This window comes from Marmota marmota, unplaced genomic scaffold (genome assembly GCF_001458135.2).
Source record: "Marmota marmota marmota unplaced genomic scaffold, marMar, whole genome shotgun sequence".
In the NCBI taxonomy this organism is placed as follows: Eukaryota; Metazoa; Chordata; class Mammalia; order Rodentia; family Sciuridae; genus Marmota; species Marmota marmota.
The window spans coordinates 4,006,426-4,031,710 of NW_025999900.1; the positions used below are offsets into that span (position 1 = coordinate 4,006,426).

Consider the following 25,285-nt stretch of genomic DNA (forward strand, 5'->3'; position numbering starts at 1 on the left):
CACTGAGTAGGACTAATGGGGTGGGGGTGGGGTGGGGGAGGAGAAGCCAGCACACTGCAGGGCTAAAAGGTCAAGGCCACTTGGCCTGGAAGGAAAAGTGGCTGGGCTTTTCCAAAGCTGCATACCTGGCAAGGCTCTCTGCGGCCCCAGGCCTGGTGGGTCAGGTGCTCTGGAATGTCTCAGGTCCGGGGCTAGCTTAGGGCAGCCCAACCTCCTTGGGTATGGGACATGCTGTCCATGTTGGGATGCAGAAGGGACCAGCTCCCAGTTGTCCTGGAGTTGATGACTGACCTCTTCTTGCTTCAGGGGAAGGGACACAGGGAATCTGAAGGCCCCAAAAGCTGCAGAAGGCCCAGTAACCATTCTCCAACCAGTGCTGAGAAGCATCTGAGCTTCGAGTCTATCTCTTCTCTGCCAGAGGTGAGTGGCCAGCAAATGGGATGGAGATAATGTGGGGGTGCCTGGAGCCCCAATCTCCAGGTCTGCAAGCAGGTCTTTGAGGCAGGAACTGTCCCACTGTGCTCTTGGAAATAGGGCTGTGTTCCCCCCCCCCCAAACTCTTGCCCCTTCAGGAGACCTGTCCAGTCTAGGGTATATGGTTTGGTGAATAGATAGCCCCTTCCATAAATTATAAAAAAAGTTGACCCTTCCTTGAGACAGATACAGCCACATGCCAAGGGACATAGCTAATGGAAGTGAACCAGGACTTCAGGTCCTCTAAGCTAGGCCACCTTATATACAGCAGAAGGCTCTGACTGTGCCAGCGTGCCAGACATTTAAATCACTCCTACAGCCACCTGGACAAAGGAATAGGGTATTGACATCTATTGGACGCCTCCTATGCTTTGTTTTGTCTCTCCCTTCTTTTCCCTGCAATAGCTCTAGAAGGAGAAGAGGCTCTGAGCGGTTAAGTGGTGGGCTGCAGCTGGGTAGAGCGGAGAGTGGATCTGGATCTCTGGCTCAGAGGCCCACCTTCCTCTTCTCCTACCTCATGCTGACTGTGGGTTGTATGGAGCTGACTCCTTTGCTGCTGCTGCTGCTGCTCCTCCTCCTCCTCCTCCTCCTCCTCCTCCTCCATCACCTTCACCACCTCCTCGGGATGGCAAGTCCAGCTGACTTCCAAAGTTATAGGGAAAAGGTCACGAGCTAGGCTAGACCCCAGGTTGTCCTTCCTAGCCAGGAGAGACTAAAAAGCTGGATGACACTGGATAGGAATAGACCATGATATCCTTGTTTGTTTGGGTTGCTATACTTAGATTGGGAGCTTATAAAACAACAGAAATTGCTGGGTGCAATGGTACATGCCTATAATCCTAGTGACTTGGGAGGCTGAGGCAGGAGAATTGCAAGTTCGAGACCAGCCTCAGCAACTTAGCAAGACCCTGTCTCGAAAAATAAAAAGGATTGGGGATGTAGCTCAGTGGTAGACCACCCCTGGGTCCAATCCCCAGTACTGCAAGGAATAATAATAAAAAAACAACAAATTTATTGTTCATAGTCCTGCAAGCTGGAAGGTCCAAGATCAAGGGACCAGCAGATTCCATATCTAGTGAAGGACCGCTTTCTGCTTCATAGATGTCCTCTTCTCGCTGTGTCCTCTCACGGTGGAAGGGGCAAGGAAACTCCCTCAAGCTTCTTTTCTAAGGGCACTAATTCCATTCATGAAGGAGGAGCCCCCACCCACGACTTAATCACCTCCAAAAGGCACAGTTGGTTAATGCTGTCACACTGGGTGTTAGGGTCTCACACATCAGTTTTAGGATGACACTATCATCCAGACCATAGAAAGTGGCACTGTGCAATAATAATAGGATGTAAGTCCCACATGTAATGTTAGTTTTCTAGTAGCTATGTTAAAAAGAAACGTGAAATTAATTTTAGCACTATATTTTATATAACCCAGTAGGTCCAAAATATTATCATTTCAACATGTAATCAATATAAAAAGTTATGGATGCATTTTATCCTTTTATATATATATATAGAGAGAGAGAGAGAAAACCTTTGAAATATATTCTCAGTTTGGACTAGCCATACTTTAGGTGGTGGTCAAGAGGGAATTCTCAAATTTGCTTCTTTCCATGTCCATCTGTTGGGAAATGCATTTAAGATTTTTTTTTTGTAGTTGTTGATGGACCTCTATTTGTTTATTTGTATGTGGTGCTGAGGATCGAACCCAGTGCCTCACAGTTACGAGGCAAGTGCTCTGCCATTGAGCTCCAACCCCAGTCCTGGCATATGCATTTATGCTAGGCCCACAGGTACTGGGCCTGGTAGGAGCCAATTCCCTGTCCTCACGGTCTAACAGGGTTTTGGCACATGGTTGTGTTGCCCTCCTTCCTGACATCCCACAGAGGCCTTGGTCCCTCAGGGAAGTTGGAATGTCACTCACACAGCCTGGGTCTGGAACCTTGAGAGCTTGGGTAGGAGACTTACCTTCAGACCAAGGATTCCTAGTGCTATGGCTCAGTGAGAGCCAGCCCCTGGGAGTCAGGGGCAGTGCTTGGCCCAGTGTTAAATCTCCACCTTGTGCCTATAGCTCACAGGCAGGCTGCCACTGAGAGGTGTCCCTGCCCTTCCCCATTCCTCATGATTTTCTTGGTGTGAGGACATGAGCCCAGCACCCTAGCTGCAGGGTGATTAAAAACACCATCATTGCTGGGTGTGGTGGTGTGCACCTGTAATCCCAGCAGCTCAGGAGGCAGAGACAGGATCACAAGTCGAGGCTGGCCTTAGCAACTTAGTGAGACCTTGTCTTAAAAAACAAATGGGCTGGGGGTGCTCAGTGGGAAGGCATCCCTGGGTTAGATCCCCAGTACCAACAGAACAAAACAAAACAAACCAACATCCTCATTTTCCTTTCTGTGAGGCCCTGTCACCCTACTGAGTCACACTCATCCTGTCTTCCAGTCCTACCCTACAGGCCCTCTCACAGGCTCTGAGCAGACCATGCCATCCTCATGTCTCCCAGTGTCATGAGGGAGGCTTTATACTCACGTGAGCTCTCTCTCCTGTGTCTCAGGTTGAGCCAGACCCTGAGCTTGGGCCTGAACAGGAGGTCTTTGCTGCTGTGGAAGGTCCCAGCACCGAGGACATGCCTTCAGACGCAGAGTCTCCAGAGGTCCTGGAAACACAGCTTGATGCCCACCAGGGGCTGCTGGAGATGGACCACCCAGGTGACATGGTGGACTTAGTCGTGGCCGACAGCAACGAGGACCTTAAGGCCCTGAGCAGTGAAGAAGAGGAGGAGGAAATGGGGACAGTCCAGGAGCCAGAGAGCCTCCTGCCACCCTCTGTGCTAGACCAGGCCAGTGTCATTGCTGAGCGTTTTGTCAGCAGCTTCTCTCGGCGGAGCAGCCTGGCACTGGAGGATGGCAAGTCCAGTGGCTTTGGGACACCACGGCTGGTCAGCCGGAGCAGTAGCGTGCTCAGCTTAGAGGGCAGTGAGAAGGGCCTGGCCCGGTGGGGCAGCACCACGGACTCCCTCAGCAACCAGCCCACTCCAGAAATGGACACCAGCACAGGGATGGCCTCAGAGAGTGGCCCTTCTGTCAATGGGACAGAACCCCCAATTGCAGGCAGCCCTGTGGAGCCTGACAGGTCTTCCTGCAAGAAGAAGGAATCGACACTCTCTACCCGAGACAGGTTACTGCTGGACAAAATCAAGAGCTACTATGAAAATGCAGAGCACCATGATGCCGGCTTCAGTGTCCGGCGCCGGGAGAGTCTCTCCTACATCCCCAAAGGACTAGTGAGAAACTCCGTCTCCAGGTTCAACAACCTTCCCAGGCCAGACCCAAAGCCCGCAGCTCCAGTAGAGTACAAGAGACAGGGGGGCTCCCGACCAGCCTCCTGGGCCCTGTTTGATCTCCCAGGACCCAGCCAGGTGGGAACAGGGGACTCGGCTCCTATCACGGATGCTGAGTTCCGTCCATCTTCTGAAATTGTAAAAATGTGGGAGAGAATGGAGTCTGCAGAGGGGAGCCCCCGGACAGGGCAAGGCCAGGGCCAGGCCAATGGCTTTGACCTGCAAGAGCCACTCTTCATTTTGGAGGAGCATGAGCTGGGGGCCATCACAGAGGAGTCGGCTACCGCCTCACCAGAAAGCGCCTCCCCCACGGAACGGCCCAGCCCGGCCCACCTGGCTCGGGAGCTGAAAGAACTGGTGAAGGAGCTGAGCAGCGGTGCCCAGGGGGAGCTGGTCACCCCACTGCACCCCCGCATCATGCAGCTCTCTCATGTGATGGACAGCCACATGAGTGAGCGTGTCAAGAACAAGGTCTACCAGCTGGCCCGCCAGTACAGCCTCCGCATCAAGAACATCAAGTCAGTGACGGCCAGGCCGCCACTGCAGTGGGAAAAGGCAGCTCCTGAGAGGGACGGGAAGAGCCCCACCGTTCCCTGCCCACAGGAGGAGCCTGGAGACCTAGGAGGTGACAAAGGTATGATGGGGGTGATGGTCCAGGGGTGGAAAAGTCAATTGGGAACTTGGAGAAAGTAACTTCTAAAGAGACCATGTCAAAGAGAGGACTGGGGCCAGGCACCATGGTGCATGTCTGTAATCCCAGCCACTCGGGAGGCTGAAGCAGGAGGATCGAGAGTTCAAAGCCAGCCTCAGCAACTTAGTGAGGCCCTAAGCAACTCAGTGAGACCCTATCACTAAATAAAATACAAAATAGGGTTGGGAATGTGGCTCAGTGGTTGAGTGCCCCTGAGTCCGTGGTAATCCACCCCCCACCAAAAAAAAACCCCCAAATCAAAAAAGTAGGGCGGGACCCCCTGCTCTACTGATGTGTGGTGAGTCCCAGCCTCTGGTCTGGTGCTCTGAGGCTAAGCCTGCTCCTCTGGGTGAGCCCTCTGTGTGGAGCAGAGGGAGGAACATGGTCAGGGGCCCCTCCCTTACCAGGATGAGAGCAGAGCTCTCATTTCTTCCTTTGACTCCTGGCCCCTTCCCCCCACTGCCTTTTCTTCTCTTCCCATTGCCCTGTGATAAAGGGGCAGTTAATGGAATTTCTCTTCTTTTGTACCAAGCCCCAGGAAGCAGTCTCACCTGGGAAGTGAGCTGAGTGCGGTTGGGAGCCCTCCCTTCGGGCCCCTCCTCTCACAGCCACTCATGGCTCGCTCTCTCCTCACAGGCAAGAGAAGGCCCTTGCTCTCCCTCTTCACCTACGAGCAGCTGGTGGCCCAAGAGCACAGCCCCCCCAAGCCCTCCTCTGCTAGAGAGACGTCCCCACGCCGTTTCTCCTTCAGCCCTTCTGCTGCCAGCCCAAGGACCACCTCACCTGGGGGCTGGCCCTGCACTCGGAGTCCCCTCAGCCCCTTTGACACTGAGACTTTCAACTGGCCCGATGTCCGAGAACTCTGCTCCAAGTATGCCTCCCACGATGAGGCTGTCCAGGCCGAGGGAAGCCGCCCTCGCCCTCGTGGCCCACCCGTCAACCGGAGCCACTCTGCGCCTGAGAATATGGTGGAGCCCCCTCTCTCTGGCAGAGTGGGCCGCTGTTGCAGCCTGAACACCAAGAGGAGCCAGGGAGCTACCCAGTCCCCACCTCCTAGGATGCCGCCTCAAAGCCGGCTGAATGGAGGTGAAGCCCTGTATGTCACCGCAGACGTCACCCTGGAGAACAACCGGCGGGTGATTGTCATGGAGAAGGGACCCCTTCCCAGCCCCACTGCAGGGCTGGATGAGGAGGGCAGTGGGCAGGGACCAAGCTCACCGGCAGCCATGGTGGCACAAGGCCAACATTTCCCAGACTCTGTAGAGTATCAGCCAAAGGAAGATGGTCCCAGGGACCCAGCAGACCCAAGCAAGCAGAGCAGAGTGAGAAACCTGAGAGAGAAATTCCAGGCCTTGAACTCTGTAGGTTGACTCTGACTCCTGGTCAGGGGCAGGAGCCATGTTGGTGTGGAAGAACCTGGCATACCTCCCCACGAATCTGGGCTTACATGGGCCCCTTGCCCAGGGCCCTCGTGAAGGCTGCCCTTGCTCTCCTAGAAGAGCCACCCAGCGTGACCTCACCTGCAGCCTGCTCTGTGTACTGGTGGTCTCCTGGGGCTCCAGACACCTTTCCTCAAGCCCAGATGAGTCGCGCTTCCCACTTCCCTTGTAAATATCTCTCTGGTTGGAAGCCAAATATTTAAGCTCACTTCTTCCCAGGGAGAGCAAGCACTGCTCAGGCCCTTGGCTGGCCATTGCCAGGCCAAGGACCCTCGGGGGGAGACCTGGGCAGGCTTTGCTCTTTAACTGTGCCTTTTCTTAGGACTCAGGAATGAGGCCAATAATTTATTGCTTTCCATCCTGTGGTATGTGCGTGCGAGCGAGTATACATCTTGTTGTTTATTCCCCTCCTGTGAAGAATGTAACCGACTTAGTTCAGGTACTTTTGAGGGTTGCCTTGCTGTCCCTGTGGTTGTCGCTAATGTACACACATTTCACTCTGTGCCAATGGTGCAATAACCACTGCTGACCCACCGACCTGTGTGTGCCTTCTTACTGCGCCTGGCGGGGGTGGGGAGAGTTGCTGGTGGCTGAGGATTTCTTAGAGTAGTCAGGGCACAGGGTGTTCCCTCTGCACTCATTGGTCATCCAGGCACCAGGATGCTCATGGGGCAGGCAGAGACAGCAGGATGCACAGAAAGGAGCTTGTTCTCTGCTACTTCTGCTTCTCTGTCTACCCACGGCCTGGCGTCCTGTCTGGGGCAGAGGGCCTCACATGCCAGCCTATAGCTCTCTTCCTCAAGGGCCAAAGTTGTGCTAAAAGCAGGGAGGGAGGAGTGACCGGGGCAAATGGGACACTTTCTAATAAGAAGTTACCAATATCTGGTGCGAATACCTCATCTTTCCATCTCCAGTCCCAGGAGGCATCCCAGAAGGCAAGGGTTCCTAGCTTGGGGTCTGGGCATGTCCTCAAATGGCTTCCAATATTGGGTGAGGAGTGCACATGTATTTTGCCAGGATGGATCCTCTGTTTTCATCACATTGAGAAAGCCTGGATTCAGAAGGGCTAGGAATGCCTCCCTCTTGCTCATTGGGATTTCTGCCCTTTCTCCTTGGAGGACCAATCTCATTTTGCCCAGTTTGTTCTGGCTGGGGTTGGACAGGAAGAGGCTGCAGGGCCCAGGTGGTAGATAAATGTTCCCGTAGCCCTGCAGAGTGAGGGCCCATGAGTCTTCTGACCTAAGAGGATGGATTCAACCTGAACATGGGTTTGCTGAATCTCCTGAGGTCAAGGGGAGACCAGTGGTGAGTGGCAGTCTCCTGTGCAGAAGCAGGGCAGTTAGCCTGTGTTCTTCCAGCTGCCCGGAATCTTCTGTGGTCATATCCATAGTCACTGAGAAGAGAGCTGGCTCCTCCCAGGCCAGTCCTGGATACAACACTGAGAAGCCACAAATGTACCAGGCAGGTGACTCACACTTTTATCCCAGCCTTGCCAGTAGCCAACTGGATCGCCCGAACTTTTGCCCTTTCCTCATATGTGAATTGAAGACAACAGATGAGCTCCTGCTTCTCAGACTCCCTGATGGAACTCTTCAGGGCATGGGCCAAGGCCAGGGCAGAGGGTCTTATCGGCTGCCCATTAGAATCATCTGGGAGCCATTTGAAACCCGTCAGTGCCTATGTTCCATGCACCCAGACCAAATGAATCTGCCCCTCTGTAGATGGACCCTAGGCACAGAGGCTGGGGACTCTAATGTCCAGTGTGGCCTGGACTCATCTGTGACTAGAAATGATTTTACCCTGCAGTAGGCCTTCTAGTTGAAGGAAGCTTGGCTCAGGGTCTCAGGTGGCGCCTGGCTATCCCCTTGTCTTCATGGTGCTGGCTCTCTGTGGCCCAGTTCAAAGAAAAACGAGGCAAGTCAAATAAGGAACAGACAAATGTGGAGCATTATATAGATTTATTAGAAAAACTAGTAAATGGGTTTCCTCTGGTTGGTGGAAGCACATTTGAGCAGGTGGAGGACAAGGCCCAGCCGGCCCCAGGGCCAGCCCCAGATAGCATATTCTGTACCCAACAAGTGACATTCCTCCGCAGCCACCTCCTCTCTTGCATCCTCCCTGAGCTTGCTTGTCCAAGGGACCAAGCCATGTGGCCAGCTGGTCTCTTCCTCTTCTGGATCTCTGCCCCCTCCCACTGAGGGAGGAAGGAGATCCAGGACCAGTCTAGGGGACCTGATTGCCCTCCCACAGGCAGAACGGAGGGGTGGAGTAGGGGGGAAAGCCGAGCCCGACACAGGCCTCCTGTTCTGGGTGCTTGGTGAAAGTTAGGAGTGGGGGGAGCCCCAGGACCCTCCACTCCTCCCTCAGCCAGAATCAGCTGAGGCCAGGGACAAAGGGGAAGAGTGGGCAGGAGGACGCCTGACATGCCCAGAAGGAGCTTCCTCTAAGCCGCCCTGGGGAGGAAGCCTGTTATGCTGGTGTGGACTGGAGCTGTGTCACCTTAGTTTGGAAACACTGTCAAGGAAAAGACTGCAAAATAAAAAATATGAGAAAAGAAGGAAAAAAAAGAAACCTTGCCAGGGCACCTGGAGAGCTTAGTCCTTGAGTGGCATAGAGTCTCCCAAATTCGGGCACCTGCAATGTCAGTCCAGTTAAAGATTGAGTGTCTCGGGACCTGGGTGATATGGGCAAGATGCGTGGGGAGCTGGCGGTAGATAGTGAATCACATGCAGCTGGCTGCCCTTGCCCAATCCTGGGAACCTGGGGTGGCGAGATTCTAGCTCTTCCATGGAGCCCTTTCTTTCTTGACTCCATGGAGTTGCTCACTGGAAATTCCTCACTTCTGGTGCTACTTGGGCACACATGGAGGGGAGAAGGTGGACCTTTGTCCATTGGCTCACTACTGGCCCGGGGAAATAGTTGAGAGCTACTTGTCACCTTCTGCCCTTGGCAAGGAGCCTGCTCGTCCCAGAGGTGGGCCTGCCTTTGAATGCACCAAAGGCTTTTTTTACTGCCAGGTGAGTATGGTCACCTTCCAGCCTTGGCTTCCCCAGCAGTAGACAGAGGCTGACTAATGGAACACGCCAGGTTCCCTATAGAAGCAGAGGGTCATAGGGTCCTATGTGTTGAGGCCAAATGAAGACCCTCACTATAGAGGTGGAAGACCTCATGTGGGGAGAGCAGGCTCCATTGGGTAACTGATTCCCTCCCGTGTGGTTCCTGTCTGCTGGAGTCGGCCTCACCCTGACATAGTGCTCTCTGAGCTGTGCCTGCCCCAGTCAGTACTAAAGGTTCCTGGGAAGGCCTCCTAACTCTGATATCTACCTGTGTGGCTTTTCCCTGAGTCTTACCTGATTCATTTCCACAAAGCCAAAGCTCCTTCCCATAGGGAAGGCAATAGAAAAAGTAGCTTTGGGCCCTGGGGACCTTTTTGGTCTCCCTGGGGGAGAACGCCTGCTGCCTTCAGCTTGATCCCCTCTTTAGGACCTAACCCCAGATAAGATGCTGGGCTGAAGCTGTATTGCTTTCAGAGAAGGAAAGTCCTCATTGGACTGGTGATTTCGCCCCTCCAGAGCATGGGGAAGACTCTCCCTGGGGACAGAGATTGCAGAGCCCCTGTTAGTGTTTGGAGTGGGTTTGGGAGATGTTTGGTGATCTCTGTATCTATATGTCTCTCAGAACCCAAGGCCAGGCCCTCTCTGGCCCCAGCATTTATCCCAGCTGCCCAGCAGTAGTTGTGTCACATGCCGTTAATACCTAGGTACGGCCATATTTGTCACTCCACTCTGATAACCCGGCTCTCTGTCCTGTCAGTCAGTAGCCTTGGATGACACCAGCTGCAGACACAATGGGCACTGGACTTTGGGATGCTTTACCTGGTGCTGGGGCATCCATCCCATATCTGGGGGCCTACACTGGTTCCCCGCTGTGCATCTAGCGGATATTGCTGGCTTGGTTGCTATTGGGAGTGGGAAGGATCCCAGCCCGGAGAGGCAGAGCCTTAGGCAGTGTGGGGACCTGTCTGTCCCTCCTTCAGGTCTGAGCCCTGAGCCCGAAGCTAGGGTTTTCAAAGAGGAATGGTTTGAGAACTGCTGGTCCTCCCTCCTTCAGTCTCTGCTGGTACCAAAAAAGGGTGCCAGGGGCAGCAGGAGGCTCCCTCAGTCAGGACCCACAACACAGAGGAGGGGAGAGGAAAGTATCTGCTGGCCCTAAGGAGGGACCCAGTTCTGAGAAAGCCCAGTGGGGAGGTGGCTGGCAGCACCTGAGGCCCTGTGTTCCTTCTTGTCCCCTCAGTCCCCCAGCAGCCCCTGGCCCAGAGCTGGGGCTCTGTGGCCCCCCTGAAGTCTCCTCGTTCCCCTAAGGGCAGGTCAGGCTTTGCCAGTGTCCCCCTTCCCTTTCCCTTCCCCTTTCCTGGCTGTGACCACATGGGAGGTAACCCCAAGCACGACTTGCTGTGGGAGTGGGCAGCATTGAACAAGCCCCATCAGCCACCTTCTGCTTTTATGGGGATGCAGAGAGGAGGGCATGCGCCTCAGGGAACCGTTTCCTGCCTCCTGGAGCCAAGCCGTCTGTGCCACAGGCAGAGGGCATGTTGGCAGGCGTCGGGGCTGCCAGGCAGGGCGCAGAGGCAGCTATTGCAGCGCAGCGGGGGCCCCAGGGGCCGGCCTGGTGACTCTCGAGCTGGTGGGCAGGAGGTGGAGGAGGACCATCCACTGTGGAGGTCAGGGCCCACGGCCTCAGGTGGCCAGTCCCTGTGTGCCCTGATGCACCACTGCGCCTGCCTGGCTGGCCCCACCAGCGGGGGCCACCGGCTGCTATTTCTTTTTGGGGAAGAAACTGAATCTCTTCTCCTTGTCCTTCTTGCCAAGACTAGCATCCGGGCCAGTGAGGGAGGGCAGAGGCAGGCTCTGCGTCTTGACGTGGATGCTCTGGGACTCGTTGATGGCCGTGCTCACACCTTGCAGCCAGGACAGCATCTCCTCCTACGGGATGGGGGCGTCAGGGCCAAGTCCAGGGCCCCAAGGCAATGGGAGTGCTCCTGGGACTGCCTGTTCCACGGGAGCCTTGAGGTCCAGAGGCCTAGGTCTCTTCCACCTGCCTCTTTGTTAGGCTCAGATGGGTTGGTCACCCCACACTTACCTCATCTTTGCCATGAAAGAGCCACTCGCTGCCGTTACTCAGCCTAGGAGAAAAAAAGAGTTTCCTGTCATGTCAGAAGCCATGACCTGGGCTAAGACTCCCCCTGTCCCCGAGCCTGTTATTCAGAATACTCTCAGTGCCTTCTGAGAGGTAAGAGTCTGAATGGTGAGCCTCTTCAATTCGCAAAATCCTCAAGGAGCAGCATGAGCTTGGTTGGAGTTGGTCCCCTACAGTGAACCTCTACCTGGTCACTCATGCCAAAGCCATCAGCCTGAGGGTTCAAAGGGTTCAGGGCCTAGGTAAGGGGCAGCAGGCAGGAAGGCTCACCTCAGCTTAAAGACGTGCTTCTTCTTTTTGTAGTTGGCAGCAATCTCACAGATAGCATGTCTCAGGGCCAGGGGCTCCTCCCCATGGTAGGGAACCCCCAGGGCCAGGTTTTTGGCGTCCTTGTAGAAGGTCAGTTCACTATTCCTGAGCACACAGTACAAATTGTTCCAGGACCTGCAAAGATGGGGACAAATAGGTCACCCACAGTCCTGATACAGTATCTTTATGATCAATGCCTATGGTTTTTCCATTTCTTTTTATTGAGTTATTTTTGCTCTGATAAATAGTCAGATTTTATTGTTTAGAAAGTGTGGGGGGTGGGTAGGGGAGAGGATCATCTGTATGTAATTTCAATACCAAAAGCTAACTACTGTTCACATTTTACATATTCTAGTTTTTCTTCTATTTACATTCAGATTTTCCTATATACATAGATAGCTAAAATTGGAATATTCTCTCTCTCTCTCTCTCTCTCTCTCTCTCTGTGTGTGTGTGTGTGTGTGTGTGTTGTGTGTGTGTGTGTGTGTATTTATTTATTTTCTGGGAATCACACCCAGGGCCTCAGGCATGCTAGGCAAATGCTCTACCACTGAGCTACATCCACAGACTTATATATTCAATTTTGCCTCCTGCTTTTAAGATTAAACACTATATCATGAGTATTTATTCATATCCTCAGTTATTTCTTGATATCGATTTTTGGGTGACTATAGTATGCCATATATATACACATAATCTCTTTTTTGTGGAAAATTTATCCATAATTTAAATAGTGATGTGATGATCATTCTCATGTATATGTCTTTGCCTATAGTTCTGATCTTACCATGAGATCATACATTTCTAGAAGTAGAATTACTAAATCTAAGATCAATAGCACAAACTTAATTTTTCAAAGTATTCCGCATTCATTGGAAAATTTGATTCTCACTACAGAATCATGAAGTGAATTGGGTTTTGTTTTGGTTGTTATTTCTGTTTGGATGATATATGCACAGTATATTATCCTAGCATGTGTGTGTGTGTGTGTGTGTGTGTGTGTGTAGCATTAGGGATTGAACCCAGAGCCTTTTGCATGCTACGCACACTCTCTGCCACTGAGCTGTACTTCCAGGCCTTTTTTGAGGGTAGGAAAGTGGAGAACTAGTAGGGCGCATGGATAAGAAGTACTGGAAGGTCAGTATAAAGTTGCTGCAGAGCCATTTTTATGAAGCCTGGGTTTCTGACTTGCTACTCAGAGATCCTTCCTCCAGCAGTAAGGCAGCTGCTGAGGGGGACCTGGGTCTTTGGAGTAAGGTTGTGCCTTGAGTAAATGACTTAGCCTCTCTGAGACTGTTTCTCCATCTGGAAATGGAAACTTTAGTATCGCAGGGTGGTTGTTAGATTTTATCAGTCCTAACATAATGCCTGGCACATAGTAGGTACTCAATAAGTGTTAGCCTCCCTTTTTCTGGTGGACTCCCATTTAAGCAATAAACCTCTTCTGGGCAGTTGGGTCACTAAATTGTTTCTTTTTGGAATTTGAAGTAGCTTTGTTGAGTCCCCCCAGATAGGGAGCTCTGTGTGCTTCCAAGTGTCCCTGGGAATGTGGCTTGCTTCAACTTCTGGATTCCATTTCCCTGAGGCCATGGACTGCTGCTAGAGAAAAAGAGGCTCCAAGGACCTGGGAGGAGCAGCCCTGTAAAGACCAAATCCAAGGACATGACTATCTCAGAATCAGGAATGGACATATCCTTTGAGTCAGTTTCTCAGGGTCATGGACTCACTGAATGACAGCACTAGAAGGGACTCCCAGAGGGCATCTGGGTCATGGGCCCCCAGTCACCTCCTATTTTATAGCTAAAGAAATAGGCCTAGATCAATGAAAGCAGGTCTTGGTCAAGGACATGCTGTTAGCACCAAGACTCCCTCTTGCTGCCCAGCTTTGCAATAACTGTAATATCAATAGCCAGTGTCCACCATGGCCCCACTCTGTGCCAGGGACAGTGTCCCTACTGAACATGCCTACCATTGTCATCATGGCCATTTTATGAATGGGGAAACTGACAGGGAGGTTGGATAACGTGTGTGAAGTCGTAGGATTTGAACTCTGGACCACAACTGAGGCTTTTTCCATCATGCCAAGTGGCCCTGGTTTGGCTCCTGGGGGTACCCAGGAGCTCTCCCAAATGAGAGGCCAAGGGCGGCTCTTTCCCAGCACACACCCGTGGCCAAGGCTCTGCTACTAGAGAACCCTGGAAGCTGCCCCTCTCCCCGAGCCCAGCAGCCCTCCCCGACACCTGTTGGATGCCTTCTTGTTGGGCCCCTCCAGGTCATGCTTGCGGCCAAGGTAGCCCTCCATCTGTACGCTGTGCCCGTGGTCCTGCTGGGCCGGCAACGTTGTGGGCTCGTCGCCCTCACTCAGAGGAGTGTCTAGGACCTTAAACAGGGGCTCCGTGGCATGCCTCTCATTTTCATCAGATTTCTCCTCCTGCCCAGGCAAGGGTGGTGGCTGCAGGTCCTGAGGCCATGGCCTCTCTTCTTCCCCCTGCTCAGGGGCACAGGGGGAGAGCATACCTTTCTGGGGGCTCAGGCAGGGCCTCCACCTGAGCCTCCTTCCCTTGTTCAATGGCTCCCTAGCCTGCCATGGGTACCCCCTCGCTTCCCTGGCCTCTCCCCATACCTCTGGCTCCAGCTCCCCTGCTCTCTTTCATCCCCATCTAACAGCAACAGAAGGTCTTCAGAGGGGCCTGAGGAATGGTCGAATTTGGAACAGGTTCCAAGGCTATTGGAGAGCTCTGGTTCAGTGCCTGGCTCCAGACCCCAACCCCTGCTTCTATCATTTACTCTATGACACACGGGCCTTGGGAAGAGTTCATATGAACGGAAGTTCTGCTGCTAAGACAAGTTTGCAAACCACTTTTCCTAGGGTGTTCAGTGGGAGATCTTCTGGTACTTCAAATTGTCATCAAAGCCCTAATGCTAAGGGTACTGGGCTCCAAGTCACCCCATGTCACTGCCAGTCCTTCATTGGGTCTAACAGGCCCCCTCCCATCATCTAATGAGAATTTGTGGATTCCCAGGGCTGGTTGCCTTTGAAAAGTCACCTTGGAAGCTTACAAAATGTTCTCAAGTCCTTCCCTCAAGACAGTGTTAACTGGCCTGCAGGGGTCAGCACGTTGGTGTTTCTTGATAAGCATTTCATGACTCTAATGTGTACTATAGGCCGAGAATTGCCCAAACAGAGTCCTTACCTTGGGGAACTGCTGTGGGTTCTCCCTCCCTGCACACTTCCTGTTCCCTGACTGGGCATTTCCTTTTGCAGAGGCCTCTTACCTATGCCTCATGCAGCAGGAGAACTCTAAGGAGTAAGTACCTTAGAATCCTTGAGGGCTGTGGATGGCCTCGCTTGGGCCATCTGGCCAGCACAGGGTGGCTGCTGGAACTTGATACCAAGGGGAGGGAAGATGCCCCAAGCAACCACGTCTGGACGCCTGAAGGGCATGGACACAGACAGCCCAGGAGGACCAGAGCCACCCTGGGTAGTAAAAGAACTCGCTTCTTTTTCTGTTCCCCTTCCCTCCCTGCCCCAGAAACTGACATGGAGGCCCAGAAAAGTGCTGGGGGAGAAGCAAAGAAAGAGCAGACTATGTTCTCCTCTGCAGCAGGGGTTCCTTAGGCCATGAGCTAAATCTGATGGAGAGAAATAGAGGGGGGCACCATGTTGGACATCAGATTGAAACTTGAAACTGAAACAAACTGAGTAGACTTTTTAACAGTGAACAGACTGGCTCTGTGAAGGAGGGGCTCGGTGGAGAAGTTTGAAGGTAGTGTTCAGAAGAAAGGAAAAGCTGATCATATTTGTAACCCATCAAATGAGGGCTGTTCAATAAACACGTTGTAAATAGAGGGCCTGGTAAGATTTTATGTAAAGAAGGGTAGCTGGGAGTGGTGGTACACACCTGTAATCCCAGCAACTGGGAGGCTGAGGCAAGAGAATTACAAGTTCAAGACCAGCCTGGGAAACCTATTGAGCCTTGTCTCAAAAAATAAAAAAAAAAAAGGACTGGAGTTGTAGCTCAGTGGAAAATCATCCCTGGGTTCAATCCCCAGTACTGAAAAAATAATTAATTTAATTTAAATAAAAATGAAGGAAGGGTAATGTGGTTGGAAAAGTTTGGAAACCACTGGTCTATTCTCACATTTCCTATGTGTAATAAAACCAGTGTTCAGAGAGGTTAAGTGACTTGCTCAGTCACACAGCTAATAAGTAAGGAGGTAATTGGGTGCATGCACTCCAGAATCAAACAGGTGTGCGTTTTTATGCCACCCTCGGGCACTCATCTTTTCCTTCCTTAGACTCCCTTAAGAGTTGTGGCTGGGCCTCTCTCCTCTCTGCATTATTTGTGGTCTTTCTGTCTTAAGAGTTTTGGCACCATCTGCGATGAGCTTGCCTTGGCCACAAAGTTCTGGAAGTCCTGAATCCCTGCCTGAATCATTCTCTAGCTACAGGAAGGGCAGGAGTGACAAAAATGGGACTGGAGGACGGGGTTTGGAGCCCTTCTGGGACCCTAGTCAGGCCAACCCTCTGCTTTGGGAATAAGGTTCAAAAGTACTTCCCCTGTGGCCCCATACTGAGAATTGAACCTGGAGCGCTTTACCACTGGGCTACCCCCCCTGGCCCTTTTTGTTTTTTTTATTTTGAGACACATAAGTCACCTAGGCCAGTCTTGAACTTGGGATCCTCGTGCCTCTGCCTCCTGGTATCACAGGCGTGTGCCCCTGTTCCTGGCAGGAGTGGATGATTAGTGCAGAAAGGAAGCCTTGTTCTCCCCGCCCCCTGCCCCACCTCGCCAGCCTCAAGCCCTGCTGGTCCTGTTCTTCCTCCAGGAGAGGAGACTGTCCAGAGGAGGTGCAGGTGCATGGCTGCCCTTGATGACGGGCCAGGTACTCCGAGTCCCAGGTCTGGAGTCTTGGAGAAATGCCATAGTGGACACAGGAGGGAAGCCTGCCAGTCCTCACAGCCATATGTGTCCCTCTCACCCAGTTTCTACCCACTTGGGACTGGCTGAGAGCTCTGTGTCCACATCTGATTCCTATATTCTTACTCCTTCTTTAGGGAACTGATCTCTGACAATCAGGATGGATTTAGCCAAGACTGACTCCCAACATAATCTCTGTTTCCTCCTCATAAGTGCCTGGCCCATGCTTCCTGGCAGGGACATGCAGAGGGCCATGCCAGTGTGCTCCAAAGCAATATGGCTGGGTCATGGGTTGGCTTTGGAGTGCGGGTTTCCCACTATATGCAAAGCTTTCTTCTGTGTTCCTGTTTGTATGGTGATGATTTAAATGCATCCTTCCCCTTCCCACCCAAAGGTTAAGGCCTGAAGAGGAGGAGCCAAGAACCAGGGTGGAGATGGAGATGGAGGTGTTAGGCGTTGCCAGGATTCCCTTCCTTCCTGGGCTGGGGGAGGGACAGAGATGAGGAAGATGGGGATGGAATGAAGGTGGATGCAGAGAGGGGGAAGAGGCTTTGGGGATCAATCTTTTTTCCTTGCTCCTAAGGGAGGCTGGCCAAATCCCCAAAGAGGAGAAGCGTAGGGGTAGGCAGAAGCTCTTTTAAGCCACCTTCTTTTTTCCCACTGAATCTTTCTAATACATTCTTATCCCTTTCCAGGGATGGAGACCAAGGGTTGAGCCAAACAGGCCTGGAGTAAAGAGCCTGGGCTTCTGTCTGGGGGAAGGCAGAGTATCAAGTCACTAACCCTTCCCCATGCGGTCAGTTAGTGGCAGGGTGTCAGCACTTACTTTGCAGGTGGTTTGGAGCATTTCAAAGTGAGAAAGCATTTGCAAGTGCTGCTCTTTGGTGATTTTCCAGCCACTATCTTGGAGCTTTGCTGAGCAATTGTTGTGCCCGATGCCCTAGGTGGCCAGCACGACCATCTCAAATACCCCTTTGCCTCCAGTATGGGCTGCTCAGGACTGAGAAATGTTGAATCTCAACCTCTGCCGGGCAAGACCTGACTCCCTCCTCCCTCTGCCCTTTTCAGTTGGAGCATTCCGAGACCCCAGGCAGGAATGGCAGGACCATTGTGAACATGTGAGCCCTACCAGGAAGGACCAGAAGCAGCCTGGAGTAGGAGACCCTGAGAAAGTGAAGGCAGAAGTTATCAGACGGGGCTGAGGCCAACAGGGTGCTCCTTAATGGAAGGTTCTGGTAATTCAGAATTAGATTTTTATAAAGAGCTCACAACTTTGTAAAGAAAAGACTTCCAGGAAGATAATACCTCGACACATATTCATATACCTGAAGCAAAACCGGTTTTAAAAAATTACCGTCATAATCCTGATCTGCAGAGCACAAGTTCACAAGACAGTGAGAACAAGCAGGAGAAAGCCGCCTCCTCACTCCCATGGGTAAACCCTGCACATGGCCGTGCTGGCAACCTCGGTGTGTTGGAAAGATCTTTATTTTGCAATTCATAAGAGATCAAGAATTTCCCTGGGGAATTTTATTTGGAGCCGTGACACTGGGAAGACCTATAGTAAGATCAGAAAAGGGGACGTTGTTACGGAAGCAGACCCCATGGGGAAAGGCTGGGGATGGTGAATGATGAAGAGGGCAGACAAAGTTGATGCAAGAGATTCTGGAACTGGAAAGAAGCCTTGGAATCATGGATTCAGCCCTCCTTATTACAGACACTGGGTTCCAGAAAAGCCCAGGGACCAGATGAGATTGTGTAGCAGGTGGTAGAGCCAAGCAAGAACACATGCTTTCCGCTTCCCTGTTGGTAAGACGTCTTTCAAATCTGAAAGGGAGACAGACATGTCCCACAACCCAGGAGGCTGGGGCAGGAGGATTGCAAGTTCAAAGCCAGCCTCAGCAACTTAGCAAGGCCTTATGCAACTTAGTGAATCCCTTTCTCAAAATATAAAAAATACAAAAAGGGAAAAAGTGCTGGGGGATGTGGGTTGGTGGTAAAGTGCCCCTGGATTAAAATCCTCAGTATTAAAAAAAAAAAAAGAAGAAGAAGAAGAATCTGAAAGGGTGTAGCACAGGACAGTTGGTACTGGCATACAGGATGGTCAGGGAATGGGGGGGGGGGACCAAGTGGCTGGGCAGAGACCCACTTGTGGCCCAGACTCCAAACCTGCTGCAGAGTGAGTCTGAGGCTAAGGCAGATCTGGCAAGGACTTCCCATTTAAGCAATGACCTCCATATCAACAGGGGGACCTGGGGTTAGGCTGGTGGATGGTTTGGGTGGAGGGGCCATTATTGCCCTGGGAAGAGGTGACAGTTCTCTTGCCATCCCTAGAAGCATGCTATTCCTGGAGGAATTTGGTTAGAGAGTGCCAGGAGAAGAGGACACTGGCCAGGCTCAGAGCTGGCTACCCATGCTGCTGAGGTGTGGTTGTGATGACAGGCAGGTTGTGCCGACGGACAGGAGATGGTCTGGGATCCCTTCCATCCTCTGCTCTGAGGTACAAGACCTACTGCCATTGCCCTCAGTCATTAGGAAGGTGTGCCAGACATTGGTACCACATCAGAGGAGAGCAGGAGACAGGCAACATTTGTGGCTGGTTGAGGGACATTAGGGGAAGGAAGGATATGTCAGGAAAGCCTTGCTGGCTGTCACAGAATTGAGGTCAAAGAGGGAGAGGTCCCAGGTTTCTGATGGGAGGGAAGGCTGACTCAAAGTCTTGGTGGAGATTTTCGGAGTCAAGCAAGAATCATATAAACTTAACTTTTTGGAGCCCTGCCTTGCTAGGAAGTTGGCTTGGTGTGGGGGATTTCCTCCACAGAGGATTTTCAAACCAGATGGGCAGGATGAGTCTTTGGACTAAGGAGCTGAAGGTGTAGTTCCAAGATCAGCCAGCAGGTGGCGAAGGGAACTACACGCAATCAACACTCACCATGCCCGGATAACCTGGCTCTTTCCCAAGTTCCAAAGATGCCCAGTGAATTCAGATATGCTTGCAAGCAAAGTTACATGGGTGATAGGATCTTCTAAAGGTAATGATGGAAGGTATAATCCAGGGCATGAGGATGTACCTCAGAAGCCTACCATAGGATGATATATGATGAGCCTAGAGTGTGTGTAGAGGGGTCTCAAGGATGGGGAGGCTCCCTGAAGGCTGGCTTGGGAAAGAACTTGGTAATGTTAGAATTCATATAGAGTGTGTGTGTGTGCGTTTTAAGAGATGAGGGAATTTAAAATATTACCTGCCAAGTGATCACCAGGTGTTCTACCTATATTCTCTCTTCCAAGTCTTGCAATGCTTCTGCAAGGCAGGTACCATTGGAACCCCTGTTTTCAGATGAGGGGAACCAGGGTCAGAGCTAATGAGTAGCTTGTCCACACATATATCTTGTGATGGAAAGTAGAGGATGTAGGCCCCAAACTCGATGCTTTTCCCCACAAGGCCTGCTGTAATAGGTAGAAGCCAGCACCATCACTCCAGAGGAAGCCTCCTATCCAATGGGGTTCACAGCCTAGATGAAATGTGCCCAGCTTAGGTAAGACACAAGACTGGTCTGTTGAGGCTGCTGATTGTGTTAGAGATACACTGGAAGGGGATGGAAGAGGAGCTTGGAGACAGAGAAGACCCACTGCTAGATGCCTTAGATAACTAAATGGCATAGGGTGAGAGTAGGGTGGGCAGAGCTAGAACTCTGGCAGCTGAGAATGTTTACCCTCCCTGGTGTCTGATGCTTTGACTCCTGTGCCTTGGATGAGAAGGGCCATCTAGATGGGTTAGGAAGGCAACTGTTTGCAAGAAAATAAATAAATAAATGGTGTGCTGACTTGAAACCAGCCAAAGATGAAGAGGTGGCAACTTCAGATAGGCAGAGACAAATGCTCAAACAAGAAAGAAGTCTGGCTGAACAGGAAGAAGGAACCAGGGAGAAATAGAGGCTGGTGACAGGGGGAGTGATCCCCTGGATAGCAGGTTGGGCAGGGTGAGCAGAGCAGCTCAATGGCTCAAGCTGCCCGACCAAGATGGCAACTAAGGAGCTTGGGCAAGATGCCAGGAAGGGAGGGATGCAGAGAAGACCACCAGGTAAAGAGAGTGAGGGGACAGGGCAATGGCAGTTTAGGCTTCCCTAGACCCTAGGAGGGAGACCTGGTCCACTGCCACCAGGAGCTGAGAGGGAAACAGGCTTCTTTGGGAGCTCTCCACCTTGCCCACCACCTGTGTGGTCTCTTTGGTCACCGTCCTGGAGGAGCTGGAGGCTGCTCAATCTCTCGGTGATCCAGAGCATTAGAATGATTAGAGAGAAGATACCAGCCCCTGCATCCAGATCGACCACCCAATGGTCAAGTTGCCAACTTCAAAACCCTTTCTGAGACACCTCCAACTGAGTCTCATCCTGAGTCTACCAGTATCTGAGATGCTCTGAGACAGCCTGAAAGAACTTAGGAAGAGTGGAAGTTCTTCTTAAGCAGAGGGGCCAGGAAGAGGGCGTCTGACCATAGCAGAGAGCTGGGCACAGCCAGCAGTGGGCAGATGTTCAGGGAGCCACGCCAGGCTGCAGACAGACACACCCCTGCCATGCTGACTCAGGCATCCTGGGGAGACAGGGCCACGCCCAGGTTTGGGGGCAAGTTGACCTTCTTTCCAGGCTGGGCCTGCCGATTTCCAACAAACATAGGATTTGCATTCACTGCAAAATGTCTGAAAAAGCTGCTCTTAAGGGGGAGGAGGGAAAGCCTGGGGAAGCTTGTTTGGGCAAGAAACACAGCCGCTGTCTCCACACCCACATGGCTTCCACCCAAGGGCGTCAGAGCTGAGGGGAGGCTGCTGCTGGGGGAGTTTCACAGGTTGCTAAGAGGGTGATGGAAGCTGGGGCCAGCTAGGCCCTGCAACGCTGCCCCACACCTTCACAAGGGCGGCTACTTTCCCAAAGAGACCATGGAAGGGAGACAAGGGACGCAGGAATCCTGACTCTGTGTTCAGCCCTGACAGGATGCTCACTGCCCCTCTTCAGGGAGGCCCACTGTGCAGTCTTGGAAGGCCACTTGCAAGAGTGACATCTGTGAGCTGCCCTTGGGTCAGTTTTCCTTGACAACTTCCTGAAGGTTGATCGTGAAGGGCACCCGGGCAGCTGCTCTTTGCAGTGGTCTTATGTCTCAGGATTTCCCCTCCAGTGCAGACCCGACTATCCCAGAAGCTTGGGGACAGTCAGAGTATCTGTCCCCAAACAATGAAGGAAATCCTTTCTTGTCACAGCCCTTGGGAGCACCCATCCCTGTGAAGGATGGTACATTTTCACAGCGCTGGAAGGTGAATTCCTAGAGCAGGTCCTTCTTTCCACCCCCAAGCCAGGAGAGAGGCAGTGTGTAGGACTATGTCCTGGGGCTTGGGGACCCTTTAGTCTAGGGGCACTCCCATTCTCTCCAACACCATGGAAATGGTCTCTTTCCCTCCCAGGAGAAAAGAACATGTCACCACCAATGCTACATTGGGGAGTCTGAGGCATCTGGAGCCTGGAAGTTGAGGGACACTCCAGCCCTATTCAGGGCCATATACCCAGGTGAAGGGGGTTTGCACGGGCAGAGGGTGTGGGGTGAGGTGACCCTGGCCAGAGGCTCTCATGCACCAGGCCCAGGCAGATCTGCCTGCTCACTGCTGCCACAGGCACAGAAAAGCCAGCAGGTCCCCTTCAGGGCTCTGTCCTTGGCAGCAGCAAAGGTCTGACCTGGTCTCTCTTCCCCAAACAGGAGAAAAGACAAACACCTTGGCCCTTTAGCTCTTCTTCCCGGTCCCGGCCTGGCACTGGATGGTGCCTGATAAACGAACCAGGTACCTTAGAGCTAAGAACGAGACCACAGGAACGTGGGAAACCACCTCCCCAGCCCCTCCCTTGAATTGCTACAATGCTGTCATAAAGAAACATTCTGGACTTTCTGTAATCCCACAGAGAGGCCTTTATAAGGGCAAGAGACTCAGGGTCATTATCTAAAACCAGGGGCAAGTTTCCAGCAGAACCCAGATGCCCTGATGTGCTCTCCGTTGTAGGTTTTGTCTTTGGTTAGTGTTGCTTCTGTGTGGCCTTGCACACGCTTACCTGTAGGAAGGGGTTGCTTTTACCCAGCACGTGCACTAACGTGGAGAGGCCAGAGGTGAGGGGAGCCAGCGTTACTGCAGTGATGGGATGGCAGCTCAGACACTGCGTGTACACATGTGTGCGCATGCACCCCCGGGGAAGAGGTGGACTGGAGTATGTGCCTGTCTGGACAGGGCACGACATGCACTAGTAAGGGGTTTTACATGAAGCAACACGTATCTACTCTAGAGGGCACCAACGCCACACTGCACACACAAGACCAGCAGGAGAGCCACTGGACCCCAGGCCTGTCCCAGAGAGGAAGTCGAACCTTCCTGGGATGGGCCAGAGGTTCTGTAAAGGGCAGGAACCGGGGAGGCTGGAGGAGTCAGCAGCTGGCTTTGTGAGGAGCCTTGCGAGGCTGGATTGGTGGTTCTCCATCCTCCTGTCTCTCTCATGCCAGAGACCGACAGACTGGGCGTTAGCCCTTCCCTCTGTGTTTTGTGGATCCTCATGAAAACTTAGATGCTCAGAAAGGAGAAGCAGCAGGAAATCGGTTTCCAGGAGGCCTCTGGCCTTGTGTTCATTTGATTCACCGTCTGGTTTCTTTCTGGAACCAGGCAAGGGCCAGTTTTCCCATCTGGCAGAGTGGCTGGCTCTCCAGGAAGGGTCTCAGATGTGGGCTCACTCATCTTCCCCCAAAGAGACACTCAGGTCCAAGCAAGTTTTATTCCCCCCAACCCAGTGACATTCAGGTGCTGGATGGAGAAGGCTCTGATGCACATGTAATTATATTTGCACAAACATATATGACACAGACAATGGTGGAATTGCTCAGGTGGTCACGAAGGAGCCCGCACACCAGGACACCATGGCATGCAGACACACAGGGATGCAGGGCAGAAGCGCAGGTGGGAGCAGGAGGCAGGGACAGTCCCAGCCTGTGTCCACAGTCCACTTCAGCCCCCAGAGTTTTCTCTCCCTCCGATGGGGGCTGGTGCTAGGAAAAGGGGCTGGAACATGGTCGGCCACAGAGATGTTGGGCACTTCAGAGGGGACTCCCGAGAGAGGCCCTCCAGCAGAGCCCAGCAGTGCCCTCTGCTGGGCATGATGGGCTGGTACAGCTTAGAAGGGAGGCAGAGGGAGATGTGTGTATTTGTGTGTGTTAGTGAGTGAGAGAGATTGGGGGAGGCAGGGTGCTCAGATCCGAGCCTAACAGAGATTCTGCATAGGGAGGAATTACTATATGTATTTTTCTTTTCTTTTTTTCTTCTCCCCACCTCCTTCTAGGTCCTTGTGCTTGTTCGACAAGTTGTATGTGTATTCTTCTGGGGTGGTTCATGTACCAGAAATTTTCACCAAGAATACTAATCTTTCTTAGTCCCCACTCAGAAATCAGGCAAGCTCACCTGGGCACTTGAAGGATCTGTTGCTCCCTTGACCCCCAGAGCCACATGCCATGAGAGCTCGACACAGTAGAAAAGCCATGCAAGTTTCATGCTGATTGTTGCTCTCTTCTCAGCCCATTGCTCCCCAAAGTGGCCCTGTTGGGCCCTTCCAGCCCCTCCCCCAGCCAGGCCTCCATCACACCCTCCTTTTCTACAAATTTTGGGGCTAGTCCCCCTGATACCCAAAGCCCTGGGATTCTCCCTCACTCCTGCAGGACCCTTCTAGTCTATCTGCCTCAGAACCAGCTCCACATCCAAACTCACTGGTCCAGGTCAGTAGAAAGAGGGAGAGAGCTCTGCATGAGAGGGAGGAATCTGCTGGAAGGGTGGGTCTCCCCACTTCATTGCCCAAATGCCTGCGGGGGGCGGGGGTGGGTGGGCAGGCAGAACGGGATGTCTACTGGTTCATGTCTCAGGTGTGTGTGTGTGTGTATGTGTGTGTGTGTGTGTGTGTGTGTTTGTTGTATGGAGTCAGGAGAATGGGAAAAAGGAAAGTGTACAAAGTGAATCCTCCCTGTATAAAGTGCTTCTCCAGATGTAGATGGTGATAAGTTTATGTAATAAAATTTATTATATTAGATAAAACCAAACTAATAGAGTCATGTCAGTGGCTGGCTGTCAGTTTCCTCTGGGTTGGGAGGAGGAGGGGAATCACTCTAAGAATTAAGAAAACCTAAGTGTAAAAGTAGACTTGATGGGAATGAGGCTTCTGGGGACACAGGGGCAGGAGGAGGGCCTGGGGAGCAGAGTGGCACATGCCCCATTCTCGCCCTCTGCCCTGGAGGAGCCTAGTAGGGATGAGGAGGCTCTGGCAGCAACGACTCCCAGGAACTAGACAAATGGGACATGAAACTGACCGGGGATGTTCTCTCAGTCGCCGCACGGTGGGGGACTCGGGGAGCCTCCCCTGCTGTCTCGCCTTCCTCCTCTTGAGGCCTAAGGAAGACACAGCTTCTCTTTAATGACAGGTACCTCACTGAGGCCGGCGCCTCCCCCCCGAGGCCTGGCTTCGGTCCGCTCTGCGCACATGTGGCATGTGTGCCACTCATCATCCCACCAGACTTCCATCAGCCCCAGGTGCTCAGAAAGGAGTCACCCAGAGGCTTGATAGATAGGAAAAGTGAAGCACATGCTTCAGAAATGGACAAGTTCCACGTTAGACAGCCCTGGGGGCGATGTTGGGGGGCTGGCTCCCTGAGGGAAAGCCCTATCTCAGTGGCAGCCACTGCTGGCCTCCCCTTCCTTCCTGTGCAGGGCTTTGGGTCACCTGTGATGAGGGCAGCAGAACATTGTGGCTTCAAGCTCCATGCACTCTGGGTTTCACTGACAAGGTGCCCAGGATCGCGGGGTCAAGCGTGTCTGGTTCAGATGCCCAGCTGCCATCAAAAACTCCTCCTCCTCCTT

At 52.5% G+C, this 25,285-nt stretch overlaps 2 protein-coding genes across 17 annotated transcripts in view; one reads left to right on the forward strand and one right to left on the reverse strand.

Annotated features, from left to right (window-relative positions):
* The window catches only part of Plekhg3 (pleckstrin homology and RhoGEF domain containing G3), a 41,421-nt gene extending 34,946 nt beyond the window's left edge, over window positions 1–6,475 (forward strand). For all 15 annotated transcript variants that reach the window (XM_048798505.1, XM_015490129.2, XM_015490138.2 and 12 more), the window contains 3 exons: window positions 307–420; window positions 3,023–4,442; window positions 5,136–6,475. In XM_048798505.1, the coding sequence (XP_048654462.1) occupies window positions 307–420; window positions 3,023–4,442; window positions 5,136–5,869 (2,268 nt within the window). In that variant the 3' untranslated portion in view covers window positions 5,870–6,475. The remainder of the gene's footprint in view (window positions 1–306; window positions 421–3,022; window positions 4,443–5,135) is intronic.
* Window positions 6,476–7,879: 1,404 nt separating this feature from the next.
* Sptb (spectrin beta, erythrocytic) overlaps window positions 7,880–25,285 on the reverse strand; it is a 124,079-nt gene continuing 106,673 nt past the window's right edge. For both annotated transcript variants that reach the window (XM_015490117.2, XM_048798498.1), the window contains exons 32-36: window positions 24,739–24,817; window positions 13,684–13,931; window positions 11,405–11,578; window positions 11,078–11,120; window positions 7,880–10,920 (exon numbers count right to left, since the gene is read on the reverse strand). In XM_015490117.2, coding sequence (XP_015345603.1) covers window positions 10,753–10,920; window positions 11,078–11,120; window positions 11,405–11,578; window positions 13,684–13,931; window positions 24,739–24,817 — 712 coding nt within the window. In that variant the 3' untranslated portion in view covers window positions 7,880–10,752. The remainder of the gene's footprint in view (window positions 10,921–11,077; window positions 11,121–11,404; window positions 11,579–13,683; window positions 13,932–24,738; window positions 24,818–25,285) is intronic.